Source organism: Xiphophorus couchianus, chromosome 13 (genome assembly GCF_001444195.1).
Source record: "Xiphophorus couchianus chromosome 13, X_couchianus-1.0, whole genome shotgun sequence".
Lineage (NCBI taxonomy): Eukaryota > Metazoa > Chordata > Actinopteri > Cyprinodontiformes > Poeciliidae > Xiphophorus > Xiphophorus couchianus.
This window is the reverse complement of record NC_040240.1, coordinates 26,744,008-26,771,889: the sequence shown is the minus strand read 5'-3', so window position 1 is coordinate 26,771,889 and position 27,882 is coordinate 26,744,008. Positions and strand designations below refer to the sequence as shown.

Below are 27,882 nucleotides of genomic sequence, written 5' to 3'. Positions count from 1 at the left end.
TTAGTATTATTTATTCACAACAGCAGTGAAATTAATGGTAATTGAAAAATCAATCATGAATACTGTTTGAGTTTTCAAATCATTAACTTTATTTTCACTGTGATTGCAATGTTGATACATTCATATGAAGATAGTAGACCTAATGTGACAGCAGTGCGTAGTATACATGAGTAGCAAGCTGTGCTGAATTATAAGCAGAATAAAATTCAATTCTATTCTATAATTACAAATGAAATAATGGCCGCTTACATTTTGTGGAACCCGTGATTACTCAGTAGTTAACACTTTGAAAAAGAAAATAAATAATACTTAGATACAAGCATTTCTCTGCATAATTTCTCACATTTCTAACTAGTAATTAAAGTGCAGCAAAGACTTATAGATTAGGGATCAGACGCTGTGTGCCAATTAGAAGGTGTGTGGTATGAGTACGTTTGCTGATGAGTGGGTGTATGTCAATATCTGTTAAAACTGTACAGATGAAGTTGTGCCAAGTGAACAGTACTGTTCGTGAAAAGCAAATTGGATGACCAACCAAACAAGGAAAGCGCTATATAAAAACGTATTTTAGCAGACAACACAAATTATGAAGGTGGCATTATAGAGTGGACACATCTATGCACAGAGTATAGTACATCCCGATTCCTGAACTTCTTAACAAGATTTACCTACCTCACAGTCTCAGCTTTAAGCTCAATCTACAGTTACAGTATGTCTGCTTCCCAAGTTTAATTGTTTCTAATAAAATTAATTTAATTGACTTTAACTGAATTAACTTCAGTCCAAATTTCCCTATAAACTTGTAGTATATCAGCGTAGGACAATGGATTGAAAAGAATTAAAAGATTACTGGGGCTATTTTTTTTAACCTAAAATCATTTGTTTCCAGTTAACTTCAAATGCAACCATCAACAAATATGTAATCATATGGAGTTTCTGAAAACAAAATTTTTATTACTGACGATCAAATTTTCTACTCTTAGCAGTGAAAGCTCAGTTCAGGATTCCGTGGCAATGCCTTCAATTGGTTCCACCTGAGGTTCAGTCGGTGGTGTGGAAATGTCTTCAATTTGCTCTGAGTCAGGTTCTGTCACAACTACTGCCACCTAAAGATACAAAGAAAACAGTCACAGGTCAATATAGCTTGCAGAAAGGATTAACTGTTAAGACACAGTCTTTAAAGAATACTCTTGCTTCAGATGATCCATACCTGTCAAGTCTCCCATTTTAGCCAGGAAACTACTGTATTCTAACCCTCTTTCCTGCTGTGCTCCATTACTATTACTATTTTCCCGTAAATATCCCAAATTATAGTTATTCAGTGATTCTTGAGATGTGGGACAAAATGGGTTTAAATTTTCTTACTTGCAAACACAAGTAAGAGTTTGCAAGTAAACTTGATGAAAAAGAGGTTCATCAAATTTCATCAAAGTTTTGTAAATTGTCAGTTATGATGTTGACACATCATAGTTGTGACGAGCAAATTAGGAATAAATTAGAAAAAAAACTAAAGAATAACGTAAGCTAACCAGAGCTACCTAGCCCTCTTAGCAAAGGAAGAGAAAGGAAGAGGTCATGGGGTCCTCTGAAGTTCTGATGTCCCCCAATAATGCCTGATTTTTTTTACATTCTTTTTATGCCTGACAGTGTTGACAAAAACTTGGGACAAATTCAAGGAGTTGGAAAATATATAAAAATAATTTTTAATTCAATTCATTGATACTTTTATAATTATTTATTTGAATACTTATACTTAATTGTATAAGTTAAAGATAATATATTATCTTAGTATTCCTTTAATTGTTTTAAACTATTATAATGTATTGAGTTTTGCTCCAGGACAAGGGGTGTCTGCTTGGACACCATCCACCTACTACAATGTTTAAAATAAAAAAATATTTAGCAAACAGAAAAACATACATTGTTGTGCTCACATGGCCCACGTTATGTTAGTCAGATATTTGAACAAATTATATTTTGTGTATAATTTTATTAAAATTTTGTGCTTTATCCATAGGACCTGTTTTCTCTCTCTTCTCAAGAATCACTGAATTACATCATAATATATTTTGTATCATTTGTAATTTATTTTTAAGAAAGGAAGAAAAACATAGATGTAAATCTGTTTTGGTATAAAAAAATTTGAAATTTTATATTTGAGCCAGAACCTAGATGCATGTTGATATAATCACAAAATAGACCAAACAGACATTTTGTGTCTGACAGCATGTGACATTTGTCTGGGCAATTAAATAATATAAAAAACCCTCTCATGGCCTCAAGGTAAAAAGAACTTCCACACTGAAATGTACTTGTACTATAACACTGTTAAAATGCTGGAGTTGTCGGTACTAAATTTTAATCTCAGTACCGATACTAGGAAAAATACTCAATGCCATTTTTGATGCCATAGCAACATTAAGAAGTAGGGTGGAATTCAGTCCTCATTTATAAAAAAATATATAGAAATTCCACCTCCCTATTTGGCAAAGTAGTCAACAGGAGTTTTTAAATTGTAAATGGTCTGTATAGTGCTGTATCAAGTCTAGGGTACCCCAAAGCACTTCACACTACATTCAGTCATTGATGCACACATTCACATGCTTTTCCAGGGCTACTATGTAGTCATACCTGGTGAAGTCTGACAGGGGAAAGGAAAACGGTGTCTTGCAATAATTGCCATACAACTTCTGTGATTGCTTCTGATCTGATTGAAAGGCACTACATTTACACTGTCCTATCATCACAAATTGACACGTCAAGCTAATGGATATTTTAGTCAGAGTCTGCAATGATTACTTATTATTTCTGATTGAAATTATTAGAGTTGTGTCCATATTCCACCCAAGGCAAGTGGGTGCTCAAAGAACTCAAAGACTTAAGGCTGAAACACGATGCAGGGCAATTTCTAGCTCTTGATTCATTTTCTCAAATTGTCCATTGGTTTGGGGATGAAAGTCAGAGGGAAGACAGGATTAAAGTCAACAAAAGTCTTCTTTTCAGACCTGAGAGACAAACTGAGGCCCTCTATTGGATACAATCTCTGATGGGATGCCATGTGAGTGGAAAACATGTTGGGGCCTGTCTTGGGTTTAGGCACTTAGTAGAACATGTATAAGCTAGGTTTTTCTGGTATGTTCTATACTAAGGCAGGTTGTTCTGTGCCTTCAAGCCAGTGTTGCCACTCTTCCAATGCTAATTCAATAGCTAAGAGTTCCCGGTCACCAATGTTATAATAGCGTTCAGACTAAGGCAAGGCAACTTTATTCATATAGCACATTTCAGCCAAAGACAATTCAAAGTGTTTGTACAAGAAAGTTAAAAACAACATACAACAAGAAGATGGTTAAAAAAATCAAGCATATTAAAAATAGACACAGTAAACATTTTAAATATAGTGAATGAATAAAATTAAAAACAATTAAGAATAGGCAACTTCAAATAGCTAAGAAGGTTTTTAACCTTGTTTTAAATAAACTCAAGGTAGGGGCAGTCTTACAATGAACAGGAAGCTTATTCCAAAGCAGTGGAGCATAGAAATGAAAAGCCATATTTAGTTCTGACTCCCGGAATAGTTAGTAGGTTTGATTCAGATGATCTTAAAGGTCTGAGTGGTATATAGGGCTGGGGAAGATCAGAAATGTAGTCTGGGTTTCTATTATGAAGTGCTTTGTAAGCTATTAAGGAGATTTTAAATTCTATTCTTTGAGCAACAGGAAACCAGTGCAGGGATCTTAGAACTGGACTGATATGCAGATCTCTTTTTGTTTTAGTAAGGACTCTTGCAGCGGTATTCTGGTCAAGCTGGAGCTATCTTATTGCTTTTTTTGATAATCCAGTAAAAATGGCATTGCAGTAATCAAGTCTACTAAAAACAAAGGCATGAACTAATTTTTCAGAATCTTGTGGGGACATAATTTTAGCAATATTTTTTGGATGGTAGTATGACGGCGAAGAGAAACGTTGAACAAAAAGAATACAAATGGGTGAAGTTTGTTGTTGAGAAAGGAATGAAAGCATTGAAAAAAATCTTCCTGAAGTCTGAGAAGGCTTGGTCGGCTTCTTGAGTCCAGGAGAAAGATTTCTTCTAAGGAATGTTAAGGGAGCTGCAATAAGGTTGAAGTCTTTGATGAGTCGTCTGAAGAAGTTTGCGAAGCCAAGGAAACACTGCAGCCGCTTCCTGGAGGTTGGGGTTGTCCATTCCTTAATGGTACAAATCTTCTCTAGATTCGTTTTCACCTGTCCATCCTCCAACATATAGCCCAAAAAGGTTAAGGAAGACATATAAAAAAGTCACAATTTTCTGCTTTTACAAACGAGTTGTTCTCAAGTAAGCATTGAAGAATCTTTCTGATATGAATCTAGTGTTTGGTGAGACCGTTTGTGTCATGAATTGCGGGTGTGAGGGTGTGAGGCAGATGCAGCAGACCCAGGTAACGTGAGAAATGACGGTTTTAATGATAAATAAGTCCAAAATAGTCCACAAACAACGAGGCAGCACGACTGAGCAGAAGCCAGGGCTCAACGCCGACCAATCTGCCTGGGCTCAGGCAGAAGTAACGGAAGGGAGATCTGGGTGTTTCGGTTCTCAATGGGACAGAGGAAGAAACAGTTCTTTGTCTGGACCTCTGTCTCATTCTGTTGTCAATACAAACTGTTATATTGATTAACCTCTCTAGAGTGTCAGATTCGTCACGGTAAGCAAGTTCGTCTTTTAATTTCTACGAAAGAGTATTGTGGAAGGCTTCTTTAAGTGTGACGTTATTCCACCCCGTTTCAGCTGCTAAAGTGCAGATTTCAAAGACCAAGTCTGAAACAGATCGATTGCCCTGCTTTAAATTCCAGAGCCTTTTCCTCACTACTGGATCCCAGATCGAAAGTCTGTTTAAAGGACTCAGTAAACTCATAGAATGAGTAATAGTAGAGATTAGTTTAATTAATGACTGCCTCCAGACATTTGAGGACCTTATCTCTTAAAAGCCCAATATAAGATATTTTGCTGGAATCATCACAGAAAGATTGAGGGAATCGGCCAAAAACTGCATTGGAGGAGGTACCCTCTGCACTTATCCAGTTCTCCAGAATACAGCCTCCCGGAAGGCAGGTGAGGCGGACGTAGCGACAGGAGCTGACAAGGTAGGGGGACACACTGGATTAGTACCAGAAGATTGCATGTTAGTACATATTTCTTGGAGCTGACATGACATTTCGGACATGGTTTGAGTTAAGGCAGTCAGCTGCTGATGTATATCTTGGAGACGGTTGCACTGATGGAGAAAAATGTGAGTAATTAATGAGGGGACTGGGTAGGAGATCAATATGCGGGTGTAAGGGAGATAGACGTTACTATTGGTGAAGGTGAGGGAAATCTGAGGAGGCTCATCTATCCGCTGAGACTAAGATCGGCTGCAAGCGGGGGAGCGATACGAAGATGATGTTCTCTGAATGATATCTTCAGGCTTGTCCACCCTCCAAACAAAAGACTGTTGGAGGGTGGACAGGTGAGCAAGTAATCAAGGATCCAGAGCACAGGAATGACGATGTTGGCTATGAAGTGAAGGAGGGCAGAGCAAGAGGAGCGAGGAGGGATGGGGAATGTCAATGTCAGCATGGAAACTGACAGGATGAGACCAGGGAGAAACAGCCATTCTGACAGAGAATTGGACCAGGAATGAGGAATCACGAGATGTGATAGAATCATCTGGCCTCTGCCACAAGAATCCAGCTCCTATTAAAAGGCACCTCCTGATTAGTCCGATGATCTGCAGCTGGAGCTACACCTGCCTGACTCCTACAGGGGAAAAAGTAGGACACACACATAATTTTAAAGGCTTGAAACTTGCTTTCTTTGGTTCAATACTGATAATAGCACAATATTTATAATAGCACAATATTTATTGCTCATGAATGCATGAGGATCGGAAATGTATAAGAGTAGGTCATCCGCATAAAGGGACACCTTATGGGTTACACCAGAGCTCAGAATACCCTTAAAGCCCTCCTCGGCACGCAGGCATGTGCAGAGGGGGAGTGTGGGGGGCTTGAGCCCCTGCCCTCTTTATCCTTGATGCCCCTAGTGCCTTTTTTGAGTTTTTAAAAAAAAAATTTTAATGTTATTTTTAATCTGTATGTCAGAAGGCCTGTTTGTGCCCCTCAGCAATAATATTTAGCTAAATATAATAATTTAGTAAAAATAAACTATTCTTTCTGCCATCAGTCTAATAATGACTCTCAGAGCCTCCATGTTGTTCAGACTCTTTGTTGTTCAGTCCATGGTGAGGAGGAGGAGGGGACGGATCTGTGTCCTCTAACTATCAAATTATGGGCAAGAATATTTTTTCATACACTGGTTTGTGAATAAAAACGTAGGTCTGATGTTGACGTTAGAAAAACTGTTTTTATTTATATTTTCATAATCGTCCTTGCAATAGCGGGACAAAACCCGCCTCGCTCCTAAACTCATAAATGCTTCAACTGCAGAGAAAACTTCTGACTTTAACTTAATCATTCTGCTAAAAGCCCGGTTCACTAAAGGCAGTCTGAGTCAGTCCACCGACAGATATAAAGAATATCTTATATCAGACATCCTGATATAAGACACGATACCGACTGTCACCGAGAGTCGCAACACAGCTCAAAGCCCAGGTACCACCTGGTACCACCTGGTACTACCTGCTCTCTGTTCTCTCTGCTTATACTTAACGTTTCTACCAGGCGGGTTAAAGCCGCTGCTGAAGGGATCTGGGCTGGAGGTTCTGGGCTGTAAATAGAACTTATTGCAGAACCTCAAGTGTTAAAGGAAGATTCGGCCCAGAGCATTTAGAGTTCACAAAATAAACATCAGAGAAAATATTGTAGCAATAATTAGAACCGCAGCAAAAAGCCAAACATGCCACAATGAAATGAATCAAAATGTCCCCAAAGCATCAGGGGACTGACAGGGGCCACCGGGGGATTCCAGGTAGATTCCAGGTAGATTCCAGAGATGCGCATCGCAGCAGCTGTTCCTCCAGGGCCGACCCAAGGTAATATGGGGCCTTTCCCCCTCCCTCCGGAACCCGTCCTACTAAGAACCTCAGCATCGCTAACATGTTTAAATATAGATAAGGTGAATCTGTGAGAGGGAGACCAGGTTTATTGGCAGAGTTTAAAATCAATCACTGATTATTGGTTATTTGCTTTGATGTATTTGTGAACAAACCCAATTCAAACACAAAGATTACTGTACACCATATTGTAGCCATGGTAACACAACAATCAAGCTATCAAGATGATTGTTTGAAGTTTTACAAAGTAAACTTCCTAATTAAATCCTAAATGTACTATTTATTTTTCTCAGCTGATGTATTAAATAAAATTTAATAACATTGTCATTCTCTATAAATGATGCTACAGGTTTAGATCTATGGTCTGTGTTACAATTAAACCATTTCTAGGGGCCCCTGAATGTCTGGAGGCCCCTGAATGGCCCCTACCAGCAGCTACTGAGTTTTCTTTGCCTTGATATTCCAGTCTTATAATTCTAGATCTCAGAGATGCCAACATCAAACTATTATATAGAGTTAACCCCTTTGAGCTTTTTTGATCTATAAATCAGTCTGCAGCCAGGTTGTTCTAGAGGTTAAATAGATAATATTAGGGCTTAATCAGTAAAATGGCAGCAATTTTGGTTATTTCATAACTTTATAACCAGAGACCTTCTCTCCTCTGGTCTGTTTAACAGCTGCAGTCTCAGATCAGATCAGCCCTCCAGGACTGTCAGCAGCAGAAACAGAAACTTTATACCTGTTGGGGAAAATATAGACTATATTTGCTTTGCATTTCCCCGCATGATGGCAATGATAGGATCCAATTAAATTCTTGATTAATATGGGTTGTTGCTGTGTTGTTGTATGGAGTTTTTGTTCAATGTGCCCCTTTTTTAAATTTGAGTCCCTGCCCCTCCATAGGTCTCTGCACGGCCCTGTCGGCACGCAACCAGATGGCCAGAGGTTCTATTGCGATAGCAAATAGCAATGGAGACAGAGGGCATCCTTGCCTAGTGCCCCTTCCAAGAAGAAAAGGTGAAGACACCATGTCATTTGTTTTAATTGAGGCCACCGGCGATAAGTACAACAGCTTAACCTAAAGGATAAAATTATTATCGCCCCATTTTTTATTTTATTTCTACGAACAAAAAATAAATAAATAAATTGTGAAGGGCTCCCTGTTGGCCAGGGGCACTTAGAATTGTCCTAACATTTCCTCCCTATATGGCGCCCCTGAGTGGATATCACGACTATGCTAATTTAATCAGCACAAGTAACGGGAACTCCAAAGCATTGTTTTCAACCATCAACACCATTCTACAGCAAGTCTATCTTATCTAAAAGTAATAGTTTAATAATTAAAGTTGATAATTCCACAATTTCTCCTTCTCCTACAGCTAAAAATCTGGGTGTCATCCTCAATAGGACCTTATCATTTGAATCTCATGCCAATAACATTACTCAATCTGCATATTTTCAAATGCGAAACATCAACTGTCTCCGTTAATCTCTTACTCCCACAAGTACAGCCATCCTTATCAACATGGCATAAGCAAACTAAGCGGCAGCTTCGGGCCCTTGAGCTCTTAGGGGGCGCCCTAAGTAGAACAGATTTTTATTTCTTTTCTAATTTTTTTTTCTATGTGATTATATTAACAAAAACACACGATTTCATTATAAAGTTGGGAGTATTTTTATTACAATAGTATATATTTGACAAATATAAAAAGAAATCATTCTTTTTATGGACAAAAAGAAAGAAGAAAGTGCTCCTTGGGGGTTCCTGGTGGCCACAGTAGGTCATGTTTCACTGGTACTATGAGCTGCCATGCAATGTGCAGCGCACATCCAAAAGTCCAAAGCACCAGTGAAAGATAAGTTAGCAAAACAATGAAAGAGGAAGAATAGAAAAAAGACACTATAAAGGTATGTGTTCATGTGTCTTGGTAAAGTAATGTTTACCCAAAACATTTGTGGAACTGCTAATAGAAACTTAGCTTGATAGCAACCTTGAATGGTGAAATTCAACAACCAAACATTTATGTTAGAATGTTTGTATTTGTGTGAAACTGAGTTTTAACTTTAAATGAGTTGATTCTTGTAGTTTGCCTTTTATGTTTCTGAGGGGTGTTGTTTTGCTTCAAAACAGCATGTTTGATAGCGTTTGATAACAACAATTAAAACTTCTCAATGTTTGACATTTTTTAGCTTAATGTTTTTACATCTAGTTCCATGGCTACTGCATTTGCTGCTGAGCATGATAATTTATGTGGCTAAAAACAACACTATATTTTACATCAACTTCTAAGTTATTTGAAACTTCTCCAATAAAAACTGTTTAAAGGCCCAGAATCAGTCCAGTGTCGGTCCACATTGTCAGGTGAGAAATTCACCTGGTATAAATAAAAATTTTAGCTATTGTAATTACACCTAAAAAAATTAATTTAATCAAAGAATGTTATGAATATGTATATATGTATTACATCTTAAGTAGGGGTGCACCGATTGCAGTTTTTTGGACGATCGAAGCTTATCGGTCTTTAAAAATACTGATATGCTAATTTTGACCAATACCAGTTTTTTTGTCTGAAATGTCGGTAAATATAGCAAGGAAATCACTCAGTTGGTAACAGTGGGATAACTATGGTTAACTGTGAATGTGCAGACATGACCTGGTTGGCTGGTCTGTCAGTCAAACCTCTTTCATTGTAGAACAGAAGAGGACAGTGGATGATTTTTAACCCTTTGCTGAGATAGATAAGATCAGGAGATAAAATTGGCTTCACATGCAAGTATCGGTCGATCACGATCCCCAAAAGTTAAGAAAATCAGCTGGCCAATAAATCGGCTGATCAATAAATCGGCTGATCGATAAATCAGCTGGCTGATAAATGTATCCTATATTATACATAAATATAAGATAAGATAAGATAAGATTTATTTGTCATTGTCATCAACAGATTACAACGAGATTGAGATTTGCTTGACTCGAGTTAAGATGCAGGTTATGTGTATATACATAATATACAAAGATAAAGAAATAAATAGTACAAAATGAGAAATAAATAGACATCAGAAGATGGTTGCAGCGCCTGCAGGTGTCGCAACAGAATTTACATTTTTAACAAAGTGGTGTCAAGAGTAGAAGTTCTTATGCCTTTGTGCCGTGATTGCCATCGGGTAAAAACTGTTTTTTAGGTGATTTGTCCTGGTTTTTATTGCTCTGTATCTCTTGCCTGATGGCAGCAGCTGGAAGAGACCATGGCCAGGGTGTGAAGAGTCATTTAAAATGTCCAAAACTTTCTTGTGGAGCCTGGAAGTGTAAATCTGTTCCATAGTGGGGAGGGGACAGCCTATGGTTCTCTCTGCTGCCCTAACAACCCTCTGGAGCGCCTTCTTGTCCGTGGATGTGTTACTGCCGTACCAGACACACAGACTGTACGTGAGCACACTCTCTATGGAGCAGTGATAGAAGGCCTGCAGCAGCTCTGAGGGGAGACGGTTCTTCTTGAGTATTCTCAGAAAGTACAGTCTCTGCTGTGCCTTCTTCAACAGCTCCTTGGTGTTGGTGCTCCAGGTTAGCTTGTCCTCCAACTCCATGCCCAGAAACCTGAACATTGGGACCCTCTACACACAGGTCCCACTGATGGTGAGAGGCTGGATGTCCGTTTTGTTCTTCCTGAAGTCGATCACCAGCTCCTTTGTTTTGGAGGTGTTGAGGAGCAGGTTATTGACTTTGCACCACTCTGACAGCCGCTTCACCTCATCCCTGTACTCCAGCTCCCCCTTCCCGCCTGAGATGAGACCAACAACAGTCGTGTCATCTGCAAATTTTATGATCTTGTTGCTGAGGTGGTTGGAGACACAGTCATGAGTGTAGAGGGTGTAGAGAAGTGGGCTGAGCACGCAACCCTGTGGCGATCCGGTGTTCAGGCTCAGAGCAGTGGAGGTGTGGGGGCTGTTAAAAAAGAGGATATCTTAACGTTAACTTTGGACAAATCGTTTGGCTCTTTCCTCTTTAATTTCCCCTCAGAGAGTGGCGGCGTGCTGCTAAAGTGAAAACAACAACAAAGCGTGTTGACGTCACAGATCACAGAGTTTAATCCCATACAAAGCAACGCATGAATCAATTAACAGAGCTGCAGAGGAACAGAGATATGCATTTTTCTCATAAAAATAAAGACAGACAAGGGGAGACAAACAAACACAAAACAAAGACAAAACAAAAAGGCAAAGACGTCTTTGGAGAGAGCCGATGCAAAAAGGCAAAATGGTGGCCGCTCTCTGTATTTTCCTCCTGACGCGTAATCTTATACTAAAGAGGTGTTTCTCTATTTAATTTATGCACTCAAGGCGTTCCTCTTGTTGACCAACTGGAAACTCCCTTAAGCACTCAGAGAAACTTGGAACTCCCCTTAATTTACGGCAAAGATCAAAAGGCCATCTGATCGCTGGCCCTGACCCCCTGTGGCTCCCACGGTCATTCTGAGTACAGAACGATCCTGAGATAAGACCTCACAGATACCTGTGAAATCTAAAGTCTCTGTCTCCCAAGGAAAATGCTAATTTTATGGCCTCCTATAGCCCGGCCTCACAGTGGGGAGGCTCCATTGAGTGATCTGCATTTTGGCCCCTGTTTGTCTGGATGCCTGCTCATCTGCTCAACAGAAAACTGTTCCAAATAAGAGTGCTGAATATACCTTTAACACATGTCGTAAGATGAACTGTATTAAGAACTAAAAATAATCATTTTTCCTTAACAGGGCCCAGTCTGACCCTCTGGGAGCGACCTGTTAGGAAGTCCAGGATCCAACTGCAGGTGGCTGATGGGACCCCAGGGCTTGCTAGCTTGGACACCAGACGTTGGGGAAGTATAGTATTAAATGTTGAGCTGAAGTCCACGAAGAGCATTCTGACGTAGCTCCCCTGCTTCTCTAAGTGGGTCAGGGCAGCATGAAGTGCTGTGGATACAGCGTCCTCTGTGGACCTCTTTGCTTTGTAGGCAAATTGGAGAGGGTCCAGCTAAGCAGGCAGGCCAGCGAGGATGTGACTCCGCACCAGTCTCTCGAAGCACTTCATGATGATCGGTGTGAGTGCCACTGGATGGTAGTCGTTCAGGGTGTTGATGTTGGTTCTTTTCGGCAGGGGACAATAGTAGAGGACTTTAGGCAGGGAGGGATAGTGGCTTGAGACAGGGACTGGTTAAAAATCTTTGTGAAGATTCCAGCCAGTTGGTCTGCATAGTCTTTAAGCACCCGTCCCGACACACCGTCAGGTCCCGCAGCCTTCCTTGGGTTCACCTTCCTCATCACCTGCCTCACCTCACACTCCTCTACTGTGACAGTAGAGCTGCTGTGGACAGGCAGCTGTGATGGAGCTGTGGTAGGTGTCGCCTCAAAGCGGGCAAAGAAGATATTCATCTCCTCTGCCAGGGAAGTGGTTCCCTCCGTGCATGGCTGGTTGCTGGATCTGTAGTTTGTAATGTGCTGGACACCCTGACACACCTGCCTGGTGTTGTTGCTCCTGAGCTGCTTCTCTATTCTCCCTCTGTATGATGCCTTAGCTTGGCAGATGCCTCTTCTCAGGTTGGCTCTGGCAGAACTGTAGAGTACTTTGTCCCCAGACCTGAAAGCAGAGTTCCTGGCTTTCAAGAGGCCCCGGACCTCCTTAGTCATCCAGGGTTTCCTATTCGGATAGATCCTCATGAGTCTGTTCCTTGTGACATTGTCCGTGCAGAACCTGATGTAGTCCAAGACTGCTGAGGTGTAGTTCTCCAGGTCCTGATGTGCAAAAACCTCCCAGTCAGTTCTCTGGAAGCAGTCCTGTAGTTGGTGAGAGGCATCCTCAGGCCAGATGGTGACAGTCCGGGTTGTACTGGGGACACGTTTCCACAGGGGGGTGTAAGCAGGGATCAGTAGCAGGGACACGTGATCAGACTGGTCAAGGTGTGCTAAGGGTTTAGCCCTGTATGCTTGTCTGATGTTTGTGTACAGCTTGTCCAGAGTTTTATCACCCCTGGTTGTGCACTTTATATATCCAATATACAGTAGGATACAATGTAAACAGTACTGTCAGAGATGCGATAAGTTTAGAGCAGGTGTATTATTATTCTTAAAAGTTCTGCGCAGAGTTTCAGGATGATCATTTGGGGCAATCTAAGCACTAATAAACCGTCATAATGTGCCAGCAGATCAATATGATCTCTGAACACATGCTCCCTTGATCACAAAAGAAACAGCAAACCTGAAGACATAAAACTATAACTGGCTGAATGTTCTCTTTGTGCTTTGTTGAGTCCTCTTCCTGTTGTCTGTTGCCATGGTAACGAGTCTGTGTGTACAGTAAAGTCGGCACAAATGGAGGAAAAGCACAATACAAATAGTGAAAAGTGGGGCTGTACATGGTAATGGTGCATCACCAATCCATTAATATATATCGATGGGCAGCAGTGCGAAAGAGGAAAATCTAATCAACTATCCCACACTAATAAATTATATTTCATCCTCAGTGGTAATAGATGCTGTGAAGTTGAGATGATTAAAAATAAAAAACATATTCCAACGTGTCTGCGATGGACTGGTGACCTCCTGGACGGATGTATCCTGCCTCTCACCCGTTGACAACTGGAGACAGGCACCAACAGCTCTACTAACCCCAATGGGATAAGGGTATAAGAAAATGGATGGATAGGATATTGCAACATGTAAACTCAAATGTTAGGTCTGTGTAAGCTGATATCCATTAAATGCTTGAGACTGAGACATCATCATCAAATAAATTCAGCCCAGTTGGTCCACAAAGTATGGAAATATTACTGAATTCCGAGTTACCTTTTCCTGAAGTTTCTCTCTATGCGACAATAGATTACGTTTCTAATTTATTCCAGACAATACAAAATCTTGGTTTGATATCATCAAATAAATATTCAGATTCATCATCCTAATAACTATGCTTGCTTCAGAATGAAAAAAATAAAGATTTTTGGGTATTATGAAATGTTAAGAAAATTATAGTATTTTGTCCGCAATTTTGTTCAAAATTAACCCAAAATGTTTTGCTATACAGACTTTGCTTCAGAAACTCACTCACCCTCAAGTGACCTCAAGGCCTATCAAAATCAGTAACAAGGAAACAATGAAAGACAGTAGTTTTTGTTCTCATGCAAGACGTGAAAGCCATGTCAGTGCAATGTATCCATGAACAGAGAATAATGAAGTTACTGAATTCAGTGCACCAATGAAAATGTTACAACATTCCCATGTAGAATGTTACTAGATTCTTATTGCTGTGAAATAACAGCACGTTATTTTACGTATAATTCTGGCATATGCTGCCACCCTGGGAAATTCATGCCTATCTAATTTTTCTAGATCCGTCATTGTCCCTCTTTTTCATTACTTGATCTAGCTTCTTCCTCCAAAACTGCAAATCAATTGTTCAAATCTTCACTGAAATTGCTCACAACTTCCTCCACTTTTTAAAAAAAAATTTTATTGAACATAAATATTTATCATTGACTCAGTGCAAGAGGAATCACTCACTGAAAATACTGTGTGTGTGTGTGTGTGTGTGTGTGTGCCTGTGTGTGTGAGACAGTTTTCTTGGCAATAGAAAACAGTAAGTGAATCTACGTATCCATCTGGAAAATTTTCAACTTCAATGTTATTGCCAAGTAAACAGAGTGTTGGTGAATCAGGGACTCTGCAACTCAAAATGTTACAGTTTATAGTTTTTCAGTTACTGATAATGGCTGCTTCAACATGTATGTGTCTCTGTGTTGCTATGTGATAAATTGGCAACCTCTCCAAAAAGAACCCCACAAGACTGCATAGATAAATAGGCTTAGAGAAGGGAAGGGTAAATGTTTAACTGCAACTTTGTATTAGAACCAAAAACAGACAAAAAGTACCTGAGGAGGCTGAACTGCAGATTGAGGAACCTGAGCAGTCTGAACTGCAGGATCAGGTGGGGGGCGTGTCTGTGGATAGGCTGGTCTGTGACTTGAATCCTAGTGGTGAGATAAATACACAGAGTAAAACAGAGGTTTCTACACAACACATATTTCTATGTGATACAGGAAAAGTATATACATTTATTAAATCTTCAAATATTTTATTTATATTTTCAAAGTAAAAAAATATGTTTGTTTTTCTTTCAAAAAATAAACCTAGATTAAAGCTGCAAGCAGCCTCGGGCGGCCCTCGCAGCAAGCGCCGCTCCGGCCTATTGGCCACCGCGGGGGTTCCAGCCACCGCAGAAGCTCTCGCACAGTTTCATATTATGATGACGTCATAATATGATGACGTAGGATCGACGGGCATCCCACCAGAATCACTCAGGCCACGTTTGATGCAGCTCGGTCAAAATATGTGGAATGTAGAGGCAAACGTATACGAACGGCGTTAGCGCCATTGAAAACTCTTAGCACTTTAAAGCAAGCGAGACCAACTTCCTATCTGTCATCCAACACAGAATCACCTTGATTAGGTCAAGAGAGCCATAGATGAAAGTTTCCAAGGAAAAAAATAGCACTTCCTGTTCTGAGGGGGCGGGGCTTAGATGACGTCATAATATGATGACGTAGGTCCGACGGGCATCCCTCCAGGATCACTCAGGCCAAGTTTGGTGCAGAAGCTATCGACCGTTCACAGTAACATATGAGACTTCCTGTTGTCAGGGGGCGTGGCCTAAGTGATGTCATCATTTGACCATTGGATATTATTGGACACCCGATGATGATCAATCACTGAAAGTTTGGTGTCTCTGTGAGTTTTTGTGTTAGAAATACCAATTTTTCATTTTTTCCTCTTCATTACAACATTGAACTGTCATTCCGTAGGGCAATGCTGCCCTCTGGTGTCGAATTACTGAAATAGTTTCATTATTTAAGTAATTCGACACCAGAGGGCAGCATTGCCCTACACATGACAAGGATCCCCTTTGTAATTACATATTACACAGTCGATCACAGGGGAACTTTGAGCCTTGCTAACCCCCCTTCCACCCGTTCAAATGTCACCATTTTGATAACTTTGAATTGGACATGCCTTATGATCAGACTGACCGAGTTTGAAGCCGATCAATTGAAATCCCTAGGAGGAGTTCGATCAAATACAAAGGCTGTAAACGGCCAAAATAGGGTCCAAAATGGACCTTCAATCCAACATTGGTGAGTTTTTGAATATGATTAAGCCCCCAAAAGGCCAATTCATTTGGAGGGAGAATCATAAGAATAAGAAGAAACAGTACAGATACAATAGGCCTTCGCAGCGCTTTGCTGCTCGGGCCTAAATACCAGATAGTTTAATACTCATCTTTAAATAATACCCTTTAAACTTGTTCTTAAGATCTGGTGAAATCACAGGAATGTGGAGCTTAGTTAGGAAATCATTAATCTTGTTACAATTGCAGGGTTTCCCCCAGAAAACTTGCTAAGCCCGGTGGCCGAGGTGCAGAGGCTGTCCACCATGTTTTTGTATTAAAAGACAGGAAAAGTAAAAATATTATTGGGTGTGTTACGGGAAGACATCACCGGTGAAACAATATTTAAACCCACAACTAGTCTTAAAAACAACAAATCAAAAAAAAAAACACAATTAAAATGAATATTAATTATTTGCACTTTTGTTTAATCCAAATTGTCAGCCAGGGGCGCCGTATGGGGGGAGGGAAAGTTAGACAATTCTGAGGGTTCCTGACCGACAGGGGAGCCTCCACAATTTATTTATTTAATTTTTGTTCATAAAAAAAAAAAAAAAAAGACAATTACAAAATTAATCATATTGTGTTTTCTAAGATTGTTTTTAGCAGTAAAAATTTTGTGTTCCCACTCGAAGAATAAAAAACATATATCCATATTTGCCCTGAACCCCTCTGGATCTGCATGAAATGGCTCATTCCTGCTTGGCGCACTTGACTGTGAAGGTGTTCAGCAGCAGTCAGTAGAAGACAAGAACGACTGTGGTGGTTATTATGCTGCTAAGAAAAATGATAAAATTAGGTTTTCAAAAAAATATAAAAATAGAGAGAGGGAGATGAGTTGGCTCCGGTGGTGGGGGAGAAAGCCAGTCAGACCTGGCAGGCCCAAACGTGTTGTGAGGGTCTGCTGGGAACGTCTGGCAGAATCCCCTGTGAGACGGAGCTTTAACTCCCATCTCCGGCAAAACTTCGAACACGTCCCAGGGGAGGTGGGGGACATGGAGTCTGAGTGGACCACCATGTTCCGTGCCTCCATTGTTGAGGCGGCCGATCGGAGCTGTGGCCGCAAGGTTGTCGGTGCCTGTCGCGGCTGCAACCCTCGAACCCGTTGGTGGACACCTTCGGTGAGGGATGCCGTCAGGCTGAAGAAGGAGTCCTATCGGGCCTTTTTGGCCTGTGGGACTCCAGAAGCAGCTGATGGGTACCAGCGGGCGAAGCGGCATGCGGCTCGGGTGGTTGCTGAGGCAAAAACTCGGGCGTGGGAGGAGTTTGGAGAGGCCATGGAGAAAGACTTCCGTACGGCTTCGAGGCGATTCTGGTCCACTATCTGGCGTCTCAGGGGGGGGGAAGCGGTGCAGCACCAACACTGTTTATAGTGGGGATGGTGTGCTGCTGACCTCTACTCGGGACGTTGTGGGCCGGTGGGCAGAGTACTTCGAAGATCTCCTCAATCTCACCAACATGCCTTCCATTGAGGAAGCGGAGCCTGGTAGGTAGGTAAACCTGTTATGCAATCTCGAGCCTTAGATATGGTCCAGATCTCAATGCTGTAGGTTTTATCTGTACCTCTGGCTGCATATAAAACACAGGTGTCAAACTCCAGTCCTCAAGGGCCACTGTCCTGCAGTTTTTAGATGGCTTAATTACCTCCTCCTTGTGTAGATAAGTTCTCCAGAGCCTTGCTAATGACCTAATTATTCTATTCAGGCGTGGTGCAGCAGAGGCACATCTAAAAGTTGCAGGACACCGGCCCTTGAGGACTGGAGTTTGACATCCCTGATATAAACTGATAGAATTAAAATAATAACCTATATAAATATTAATCATTATATTTAAGGAGGCCTCACTGAAGAGAGCAGTCAACATGAATGTTTTGAGTAAGGGAGTCGTTGCAGCCGGTTTCAGCAGATAATCGCTCGGCAAGAAGTTCCAGTGCCCTTGACACAAACGATTGTGTGAAGCTGTATAACTTGTTTTTGTTTAATCGTACATGTACCTGTGTTCCAGAAGATATGCTGTATAACTGAATCACGTTGCAGCTGTGTGACCTATTTTCCTTTGAGATGTAACGTGCTTTGTGATTAGGGCATACCCTGTTTCAATAAAAAGAGAGGGCTCGGCAGGACGTACTTCAAAGCGGGTAGAGATTGTAACTGAGTATGTCTCTGTCCGTTCTCCTCGCGAGTATAAGAAATCTAACTCTTGTCTTTCCTCTCTTTTTATTAATGATGTTTTAGGATGCTTAAATCTGACATAAACACAGAGAGATATCAAATGTCACGGATTGTCAGAGTTGTGTGCTGATGGTAGATGTATCAGTTCCTTGCAAATCAAATCATGTAAATACTTATCACTGCTCTCTATAAAATTACATTCAAATGGTCTTGGTTTTTCTGGGTTCTTAGCTTTGTGGTTGTATCAGTAAACACATACAGGTTGCATTTCAGTTTTCATGTTGTGACACACAAAGAAAAAAAGAAATTTATTGTAAATTAAGTACAGTAAAGCAAGTACAGCAAATTCAGTTTAATGAGGAATACTTCTGTGCAACTGTTTTTTTGTTTCTTTGTTTGAAAATTACTTAAATAATGAAACCCTTACCTGGCTTCCTCCTGCAGCCAGAACACTTAGTCCAAACAACATGGCAGTGATGCAGATCAGCAGCTCAAGCACTAGGAAGATCACCAGAGTTCCCAAAATCCCATCAAGAAGTAGCTGCCCAGAGAATTTCAAAGTTAAAATGGTTACAATTAGTGTGAATATTCCAGAGACAAGTAGCTTCTAAAAAATACAATGTATTATTGAGCCTCTCCATAATGTATCTACAAAAATATATATTCTCCAACTTAGTTATTTTAGACTCCAGTCTGTAATCTAAAAATATATGTGACCAAAGTTGTAGCAATAGTTAGTAACTTACTTTACACTTTTGCTCGACCAGCCCGGTGCATTTTCTGAAACAATGTTGCTGCAGTGGACAGTAAACACAGAGAAATAGGAAGTCTGCTTCATAACTTGTACAGTCCATTTTTATTTTTTTGCGGTATTACTAATTACAAATACAATCATATCAGTGGTCAACTTCTTTGAGACCTAAGCTATGTCCTTCACATTATAATATACAGTATCTGTTATAGATATCAGTTAGGGGTATCTAATGTATTGATATAAATATACCTCATTTATATCAATTTATTTTTGTAGAGACAATTTTTGTTACACCTGCTGTATATTTTGTTATATGTATTAGATAATTTTATTTTATTGCAACCGTTTGGCTGTATTTAATTTAGAATCAAACATGAAATTTAATTTGATGTCTTACATTGAAGTTACTTACCAACAAATTTAATCATTTAGTTCAAATTTAGATTTTACATTTAAACAACCTATGGTACTTTATAATATGAAACACCCATAACAAAATTATGATTCAGGAGGGTGATACCTATTTCCAGTCAGAGGACAACACGTGAGGTACAGCTGAAAACAACAGCCCATCACATTGCAACACAGGGTGACCAGACAGCCATGCAAACAAACTCACATCTAAGGACAGTTTAGAGTGATCATTTTAACTTAGTATGTACAAAGCCCATCTGGTGACATGGAGAAAAACACCACAAGAAATGTGAGGGGACAACTTGTTTAATTGGTGGGAAAAAATTACTTCTCTGTTCATTGACTACATTGACTGTCCATGTATTTCCAAGTGGCTGACGCAACAAATCTAATTTCATTGTGCTTTATTTTAAGCTGAGAATTAATTGTTATATTCTTCAGTCACTTGCAGTTAGACATGAAGTAGTTTTTAGCAGGAGACACTTAATTATGCCTACCTTGTAACGTTGCATTCTGTAACAAATTCTGGCTTCAAAATGTAATAAAAACATATTATGTAATAATCAACCCCAAACATAGTAAAATATTTGAACAGGTGTAATTGTTGGTCACATTATACAAAAGAGTTTTACATTTTCACTGGAAGTAGCTCTTTAAAAAAAGATATGTAGTGCATAATGCAATAAACAACCACAAACCAATTTTTGTGTTCAACAATATCATTCTTACAACAATCATATTGTAAATGCTAAGTATTTAAACCTTTGACACAAGACAATATATGCCAACATTTCCACCATTTAGTTGCCTTTTTAGTTTTACTGTCATGATCCCTGTTACAGAAATATTTACCATACACTCCCCGAAGATAACAAAAAGTCTGCATTATTGCAAGCAATCTCTAGACTCCAGACTCTGTCACGTCTGTCACATGTGCTCAGTGTGAACCTGCTTTCATCTGTGAAGAGCACAAGGCGCCAGTGGCGAATTTGCCAATCCTGGTGTTCTCCGGCAAATGCCAAGCGTCCTGCACGGTGTTGGGCTGTGAGCACAACCCCCATCTGTGGAAGTCGGGCCCTCATATCGGTTTCTAACCGTTTGTGCAGACACATGCACATTTGTGACCGCTGGAGGTCATTTTGCAGGGGTCTGGCAGTGCTCCTCCTGTTCCTTCTTGCACAAAGGCGGAGGTAGCGGTCCTGCTGCTGGGTTGTTGCCCTCCTATGGCCTCCTCCACGTCTCCTGGTGTACTGGCCTGTCTCCTGGTAGCGCCTCCAGCCTCTGGACACTACACTGACAGACACAGCAAACCTTCTTGCCACAGCTTGCATTGATGTGCCATCCTGGATGAGCTGCACTACCTGAGCCACTTGTGTGGGTTGTGGAGTCCGTCTCATGCTACCGCGAGTGTGAAAGCACCACCAACATTCAAAACTGACCAAAACATCAGCCAGACAGCATAGGCACTGAGAAGTGGTCTGTGGTCCCAACTGCAGAACCACTCCTTTATTGAGTGTGTCTTGCTAATTGCCAATAATTTCCACCTGTTGTCTATTCCATTTGCACAACAGCAGGTGAAATTGATTGTCAATCAGTGTTGCTTCCTAAGTGGACAGTTTGATTTCACAGAAGTTTGATTTACTTGGAGTTATATTGTGTTGTTTAAGTGTTCCCTTTATTTTTTTGAGCAGTGTATATATCAAAACGTGTGGCTCAATCCCCTGAGGGGAGCTATTACTTTTGTTGGCATTCGAGTAACTGTGGCAACATAATTAACAAAAAACGAGCCAAATTCAACTCAAAACAAAAGTCTGACACAAAACAGTGTCAGTTAGACTCAAAATAGACAGAATTTAGTCTGCCTCTCTGAGCTGCTCTTTAGAACCACAGTGATGGCAGAATGTCAGAACTACAGACATTGTGGAACAACTGCTATAAACTCATTGCATCTTTGAATGGTGCTGTTTATGTTATATCTTATGTGCATATCATCTAGTGGTGGCAAAAGCAAACAAAAAACTAATATGCTCTGGACTTAAGATGGAGTACATGCACACATATTCATGACATACTTTGATTAAATTAATAAATGTAATTCCAGTACCGAAAAATTAGCTTTATACCAGGTGAGTCTCTCTAACCTGAGAATGTGAACCTGTACTGGGCTGATTCTGTGCCTTCAAATAATTTTAACAATACTCCTGGAGAAGTTTGATAAGTTATAACTTATAACTCTGAAACAGGAACAGGTCTGAATAAACAGCCTGTGTGCTACACTCAAGAGAGATTCATTTGGTGCATCAAAGAGTGATGTCATCACTGCTGATATCATTGTTACCAGTAGAACTGAACATTTTAATGGTCCATTTACATCAAACACGTTTTGAGTGTCAGGCGAGCCTGTTTTATATTCAAAGTCTATGTGGCATGTTGGATGCGATACATGTGTCAAACGCTCCAAACGGTTCAAATCGCGCTAGACGCTCGAAGCGAACCGCAATAGCCCTCGACACGCCTCCACATAGAATTTGAATGCAAACCAGATGCACGTGACGCTCAAAACGTATTTAGTGTGAACGCACCATTATATGTCTAGTGTCACATTAGGTCAGTGCTTCTCAATTCCAGTCTGCATGTTTTAGATGTGTCTGTTTCAGAACAGCTGATCCAAATGATTGACCAAAGCCCGGTCCTAATATGATGAACTCATTGCTTTGGGTCAGGGGTAACGTTTAGAGGTAAGATGCTAACTAAGTTTTAGTTAAGATTAAGGTTAGGAATAGGCTAGTATTGTATAGGGTTAGGGAAAATGTGTGGGTTAGGCAAAATCGCAGCTACTATAAAATGAAGGGAAATCAATGCAAAGTTCTAATATGGGTTGAAATAGTTCTGACAAACCTGTACAAACCTGTCTAAATCATTATAAACAATGATTATATAATATTAGGGTGTTTTCTGCCAATTGCGTAGCTGCAGTACATTAGTAGTCTAATGTGTTGAATGTGCTGAGACACATTCAACGCATTAGAAACCAATCAGAACCAAAAGTTTGCCTTTTGGTTCTGACTGGTTGTTTCTGGACAGTAGCAGAGCCAGAGGACTTTTCACAGATTCTCTCTTTCATATTCTACTGTCAGACACTTTTAACAAATATTCATCCATCCATCATCTAACACGCTTATCCTTACGCAGACACATTCACACCGTAGGGCAATTTAGAGAGATCAATTAATGAATTAATTTTTGAGAAATTTTACCTGATCAGCTTTTTATATAGGAACGTTTTAATAATGTTTCTAATGCTGTTTTGAACTCTGAAACTGATCTTGTGTTTTCTCCATTGATTTTGGAGTCAGGAATTTTATTTGTGTTGAAGCCTGTGTCTGTTCTTATTTCCTAAATTTGTGTAAAGCCTTGAATTTCCATAATGTCCAGTTTTAGCAAAACCTAGGTTTGCATAGTGAACTTGATTGTTATTAGATATATATTGACTGGAACGAACACAAAGACTGGTTTGCAAACATTTATTGCATAATGCAACTTATCATTGAATTATCATTTTTTAAAAAGAGCAACCTCATTATTACATAATGCGACAAACTCTTATAAAATGTGTTCAAGGACTTTATTTCAGTTTGCATTGATGGTTAATGTGGTTTTAATGATGTTTTATTTTACATTTTGGACCTTATATTTGTGCTTTTTGAGCACTTGAATTAAGTATCTCTTGCTACCACTTACTCCATGCCTAACTGCAAATGACTGAACAATATGACATTTCATTCTCAGATTAATAAAACAAAATGAGTGATTTCTCCATGTTTGCAAAGCAGCTGACAACTGCTAGTCAATGAACTGCTAGTCACTGACTCACTATTCATATAATTTTGTTCCCATGAATTGAACGAGTCGTTGCCACATGCTTTTTTTTCTCCCATGTCACCAAATGAATATGAAGGTTTTTTAATGTGGGAAAAATTTAGAGTACTTTTAGAAATCCTATGTATTCATGGGGACAACATAAAAAGAAATCATACAGACCAACCCAGAATCTTTATGCTGTGATTCACTACCTCAAATAGGAAAATACAGAAAAACGTTTTTCAGCTAACTAACTTCCAACATTTTAAAACTTCCTAAGTTATTTTCTCTCTTCAGATAAATTTGAGAATCAAAATACCTCTGCTATTCCATAACAAATAAGTCTCTGTAAGGCCTTTGGCATTGGTAAGGCCCTTTTTCATGCCTGTAGTGAATAGGGGAATTGAACTGTTCATCTAAAATTCTAACTGTACATATTTTGTAGTTTGATTAAATCCTATTAGGGACTATATTAATCGGACAAAGGTATCTTTTTGTCCCGCAAACATTGTTTCAGTCTTGCACCAGGCAAGACTTTAAGTATAAAACATCATCGTAGAAGACAAATCTTGGCTCCCTCATGCAGGGAATTTGGTAGATTTCTGGGTCATTACTGCTAGAAACATCCGCGTTTATTTATTCTGAGCTTTTTCTGTTAATAAAATGTAAATATAAAAGGAAATCATTTTTGTATATTTTAAACACAATACCACAGCATGTTGCTCTAGTCTCCGGCAGTGTTCACAGTGGTAAGAATCCTGGCGGTAGGGGAGATGCTTAGACATAAGACCCAGGGCAGCAGTAGCAAATGCAGCACTGACCAGATGCAGCACCAGGACACATTTCACCTGCAAATAACAATAGCAGCGTTCATGTGGGGAGTTATTCTGGCTGACATCCAATAACATAATTTTAGGAAATATTTGTAGTTCAACAATGGATGCCCAAGTAAATTTGCTCCCACAGTCAAACTGTGCATTACTAAAAGAAAACATCATCCTCAGGAGTCAGTTGGCATGTTAATTGTTCCATCTCATGAAAGGAAAAATGGAAAAGCAATCACCATTTATAATTTGCTTATAGGATTGCCTGGGGGTCTACATTTGTAAATCTGATTATGATTAAGTCAGTGCCTCACCAGCCATGTACCTCACTGCACATGATAGTTAGACAGACAGGCAGACAGACAGACAGATAGATAGATAGATGGATGTGTATTAAAGACAGTCAGGACTGTTTAGATTTTATTTAGACTTACCCAAAACATTGTTGGTTTTCTGCCACTATGGACCAATACTGAGCCAGACAATGTCACCTGATGCATTTCAAGAAAATCTGGTTAGGCTGCTGATCCAACAGAAAATAAAAGCAAAGATCATGGCAAGATCTTGTCTTAGAAAAGTAACGCACAGTAAAATATTGTAAAATTTGCCACAGTTAAAAATATGCTAACTAAAAATTCCAACTGTCTTACCTGTATGACAACAATGAGGAACAGTGCTACATCCCCAGTGAAGTGTACTTCATGGAGCTGAAGCACAGAGGCACTAAGACATAGGATCAAAGCTCCAATAACTATTTGGATTGCCTGGAAAGGATACAGGAGGATACAGGAAGTAATCATCACAGATTTATAAAACAAAATGAGAAGTGTAATTCCCCTATTTTATTACTCAAAATTGTTTTATTGAGTAATAAAATAGGGGAATTACACTTCTCATTTCGATAGTAAATAGTATGGTATTTACCATACTATGCAAAAACAATAAACATTATACACTTTTAAACTTTAAAAATTCAAATGCCATTGTACCCCTAAAGTCTTTGGCTCCATCTTGAGGTGGGACTGGAGCTGGCGTGCAGAGAGACTTGGTGCTGAACTTTTATCATTGTTAGCCATTCTGCTGGTAATGAAGCTCAGGTGGTGTCACAAGACTAAGCAAAACAGAAAAAGACAGGCACACAAGTTTACCATTTTCAAAACTGGAGTCTGGAAAAATTTAAAAGATGGATAAATGCCTGCAGCCGACCTAAGAACAGCTGAATACAGAAAACGATGGTATTAAAAAACAGTGTTTGTATGAAGGTTTTGTCATCATTACATCATTGGTGTGAATGCACCAGTAGCGGGTTAAACAGTTGTCCAACCGGGTGACCCGTCAGCTCTTCAGTTCACCAAACCACACACACAAAAAGCTCATAAACGGCGAACAGCCAGAACCGCGCACATGGTAAAAAGCTCTAGCAGGATCCAAACGACCACTCTTAGAACTACGGGAGGATTCAAACACCGCTCATTCAGTTTAGCTTACAAAAAAAGCGCCAAATCGCCAAATTTACAAAAGTAAACTGACCAATAACATTTAGGCTTTGGCGTGCGCACTCACAGACTCGCTACGTACTAGATCCTTTGTTCCCCTAAATGTTGTTAATAGTGAAGAGAGTTAGATAATAAAAAAAATCAAAAATTATTCTTTTCTGTTTTACTTAAAGGAAAATCTCAAGGTACACACAGCTGCGGGTGCCCTATGCTCAGCTGCTTATCACAAGTCCAAAAAGCAAACAGATTCACACAATTATTTTTCGATCTGAGCAAAAATGATCTGCTCAGATCATTTTTGATCTGAGCAGATTAAGTCAGTACCTCACCAGCCATGTACCTCACTGCACATGATAGTTAGACAGACAAGTCCAAAAAGCACCCACTGCTCAGATCATTTTTGATCTGAGCAGTGGGTGAGCATTTGGTCAAGACCCGTAAACGGACATGGGCCCGATGTCCTTTTTTCATCCCAACTCCATTAGAAAGAAAACATCGTCACAGTTCTATAAATGGTGACAAATACAGAAATCTCATTTAATTTTTAGGCAGAATTGGTTCAGACCAGGACCGGATCAGAGTCAAAGCCTTTTTTCAGATGTCAGACCGGTTCATAATCCCAACCCAACCCAACCCGAAGCTGCCGCATGTGCGTAAACCTTTGGGTGACTGTTATGCGATCTTGAGCCTTAGATGTGGTCCAGATCTCAATGCTGTATTTTTTATCTGTACCTCTGTCTGCATATAAAACACAGAGAGATGTCAGTCACAGATTGTCAGAGTTGTGTGCATGTGTTAATGTCTGGCGGGACCAGCGGACGTGCTGTGGTGGCGCAGGGGGTTAGCACGCCCCACGCCTTAGTAGACGTAGCGGGTTCGACTCTCGGTCCCGACGACCTTTGCCGCATGTCTTCCCCCCTCTCCTCACCCTCCTTCCTGTCTGCCTACTGTCGAAAAAATGCGAGTCACTAGCGCCGCAAAAACTCTTCGGAGAAAAAAATGGAAAAAAAAATCCAAGGAAAAGAAAGTAAAATGAAAGTAAAATAAACTTAAAGGGCACTTGGAGTATCAAGGATAAAGGGGGCAGAGCTCAAGTCCCTTCCGACCTCCCCATCCCACCTTACCACCTTCTGCACGTGCCAGCCTATACGGTTGAAAAGCTTAACTCGATATTTTGGCTAATGATAGTCATTTATCTCACACACATTACTAGCTAATGTTAGTCATAATTTACGTAACATTATCTGCATCCAAACATCATTACTCAACTCACTAGGGTGGGGGCTGGAGAGACTGTGCAAAGGCACAGTCTGTACCATGATTCTAACACACACCAGTCTGCACAGCAGCAGCATGTCTCAGTTGCCGCCGCCCAGATGTAAAACCACTACCAACATCTTGGTATGGTAGTCGCTATCTACTTGTTATCTTGACAATGCCATTTCTGTTCTTCTGCAAGTGGATGGACAGAACTTAGTGCCGTTGGTCTGTTTTTGATTTAACTCCACAAGATTTCCCACAGACTGAAACGGGAAGGTTAGAGCATGCCGCATTCAGTCTCTTCTGCTTAAAATAGAACCACTTGGGAAACGTATGCAGTAAGCCGCATTGCTTACTGCGTATAGTGGCATATAGTGAATAGAAAAGTAAGCATGCGGCACCTGACGTCTCATTCTTGTCTGAGCAATGAGAATTTGCTAATTCCATGCTCCCTATGTGTTCTGTCCGGTTAGTCTGATATGATACAGGGATGCTGCGATGATTGCAGTTAGAACAGCTCCAGGAGCACCGGCCGTAACAACTCCCATTAAAGCACACAGAATTTATCCTCGATCTTTAAAAATTGTTCAATGTTTTTAATTGGCCAAGATATAGCTATCTCTCAGGCACAGAGATTGCATAACGGAAACTGTTAACAATATAATTCAGAAATGACCTTACCTTGGATGTTTTGTTCGTCCTGCAGCTTATTAATTGTTTATTTATTATTATTTTAATCCTGTGGAGGAGTTTGTGTCAGAGCCTTGAAATTGCATTGCGGGGTGATGCAGGGCGTGTCCAGGACTGCAGCGCAGTGACGGTGCAACTGGAGATAGGGGGTACAGCTGCTGTTGCGTAAGCTGCAGTCAAGCC

The 27,882-nt window shown here is 40.1% G+C and overlaps 1 protein-coding gene across 3 annotated transcripts; it reads right to left on the bottom strand.

Annotated features, from left to right (window-relative positions):
* Positions 1 to 65: 65 nt before the first annotated feature.
* LOC114156062 (uncharacterized) lies at positions 66 to 27,869 on the bottom strand. Of its 3 annotated transcripts, XM_028036272.1 has the most exons (9): positions 27,691 to 27,862; positions 25,243 to 25,364; positions 24,904 to 25,017; positions 24,688 to 24,744; positions 24,140 to 24,277; positions 19,147 to 19,194; positions 18,828 to 18,941; positions 14,938 to 15,036; positions 66 to 1,106 (listed from the first exon to the last, which is right to left on the bottom strand). In XM_028036272.1, exons 2-9 carry the CDS (start codon positions 25,327 to 25,329, stop codon positions 999 to 1,001), a joined length of 765 nt encoding a protein of 254 aa, XP_027892073.1. In that variant the 5' UTR covers positions 25,330 to 25,364; positions 27,691 to 27,862; the 3' UTR covers positions 66 to 998. The 3 variants fall into 3 exon arrangements, with proteins under 3 accessions (XP_027892073.1, XP_027892075.1, XP_027892074.1); XM_028036274.1 differs by lacking the exon at positions 24,140 to 24,277 and having other exon boundaries at positions 27,691 to 27,869; XM_028036273.1 differs by lacking the exon at positions 19,147 to 19,194 and having other exon boundaries at positions 27,691 to 27,860.
* Between the last annotated feature and the right edge of the window lie 13 nt (positions 27,870 to 27,882).

Excerpts from the sequence above, each read along its gene's own strand:
- LOC114156062 (XM_028036272.1), bottom strand. The coding sequence starts at position 25,329 with ATGGCTAACAATGATAAAAGTTCAGCACCAAGTCTCTCTGCACGCCAG. Across the intron at positions 24,278-24,687 it reads GAAAACCAACAATGTTTTGG|GTGAAATGTGTCCTGGTGCT; the intron begins GTAAGTCTAAAT and ends TGTTATTTGCAG. Across the intron at positions 15,037-18,827 it reads TGGCTGCAGGAGGAAGCCAG|GATTCAAGTCACAGACCAGC; the intron begins GTAAGGGTTTCA and ends TCTCACCACTAG.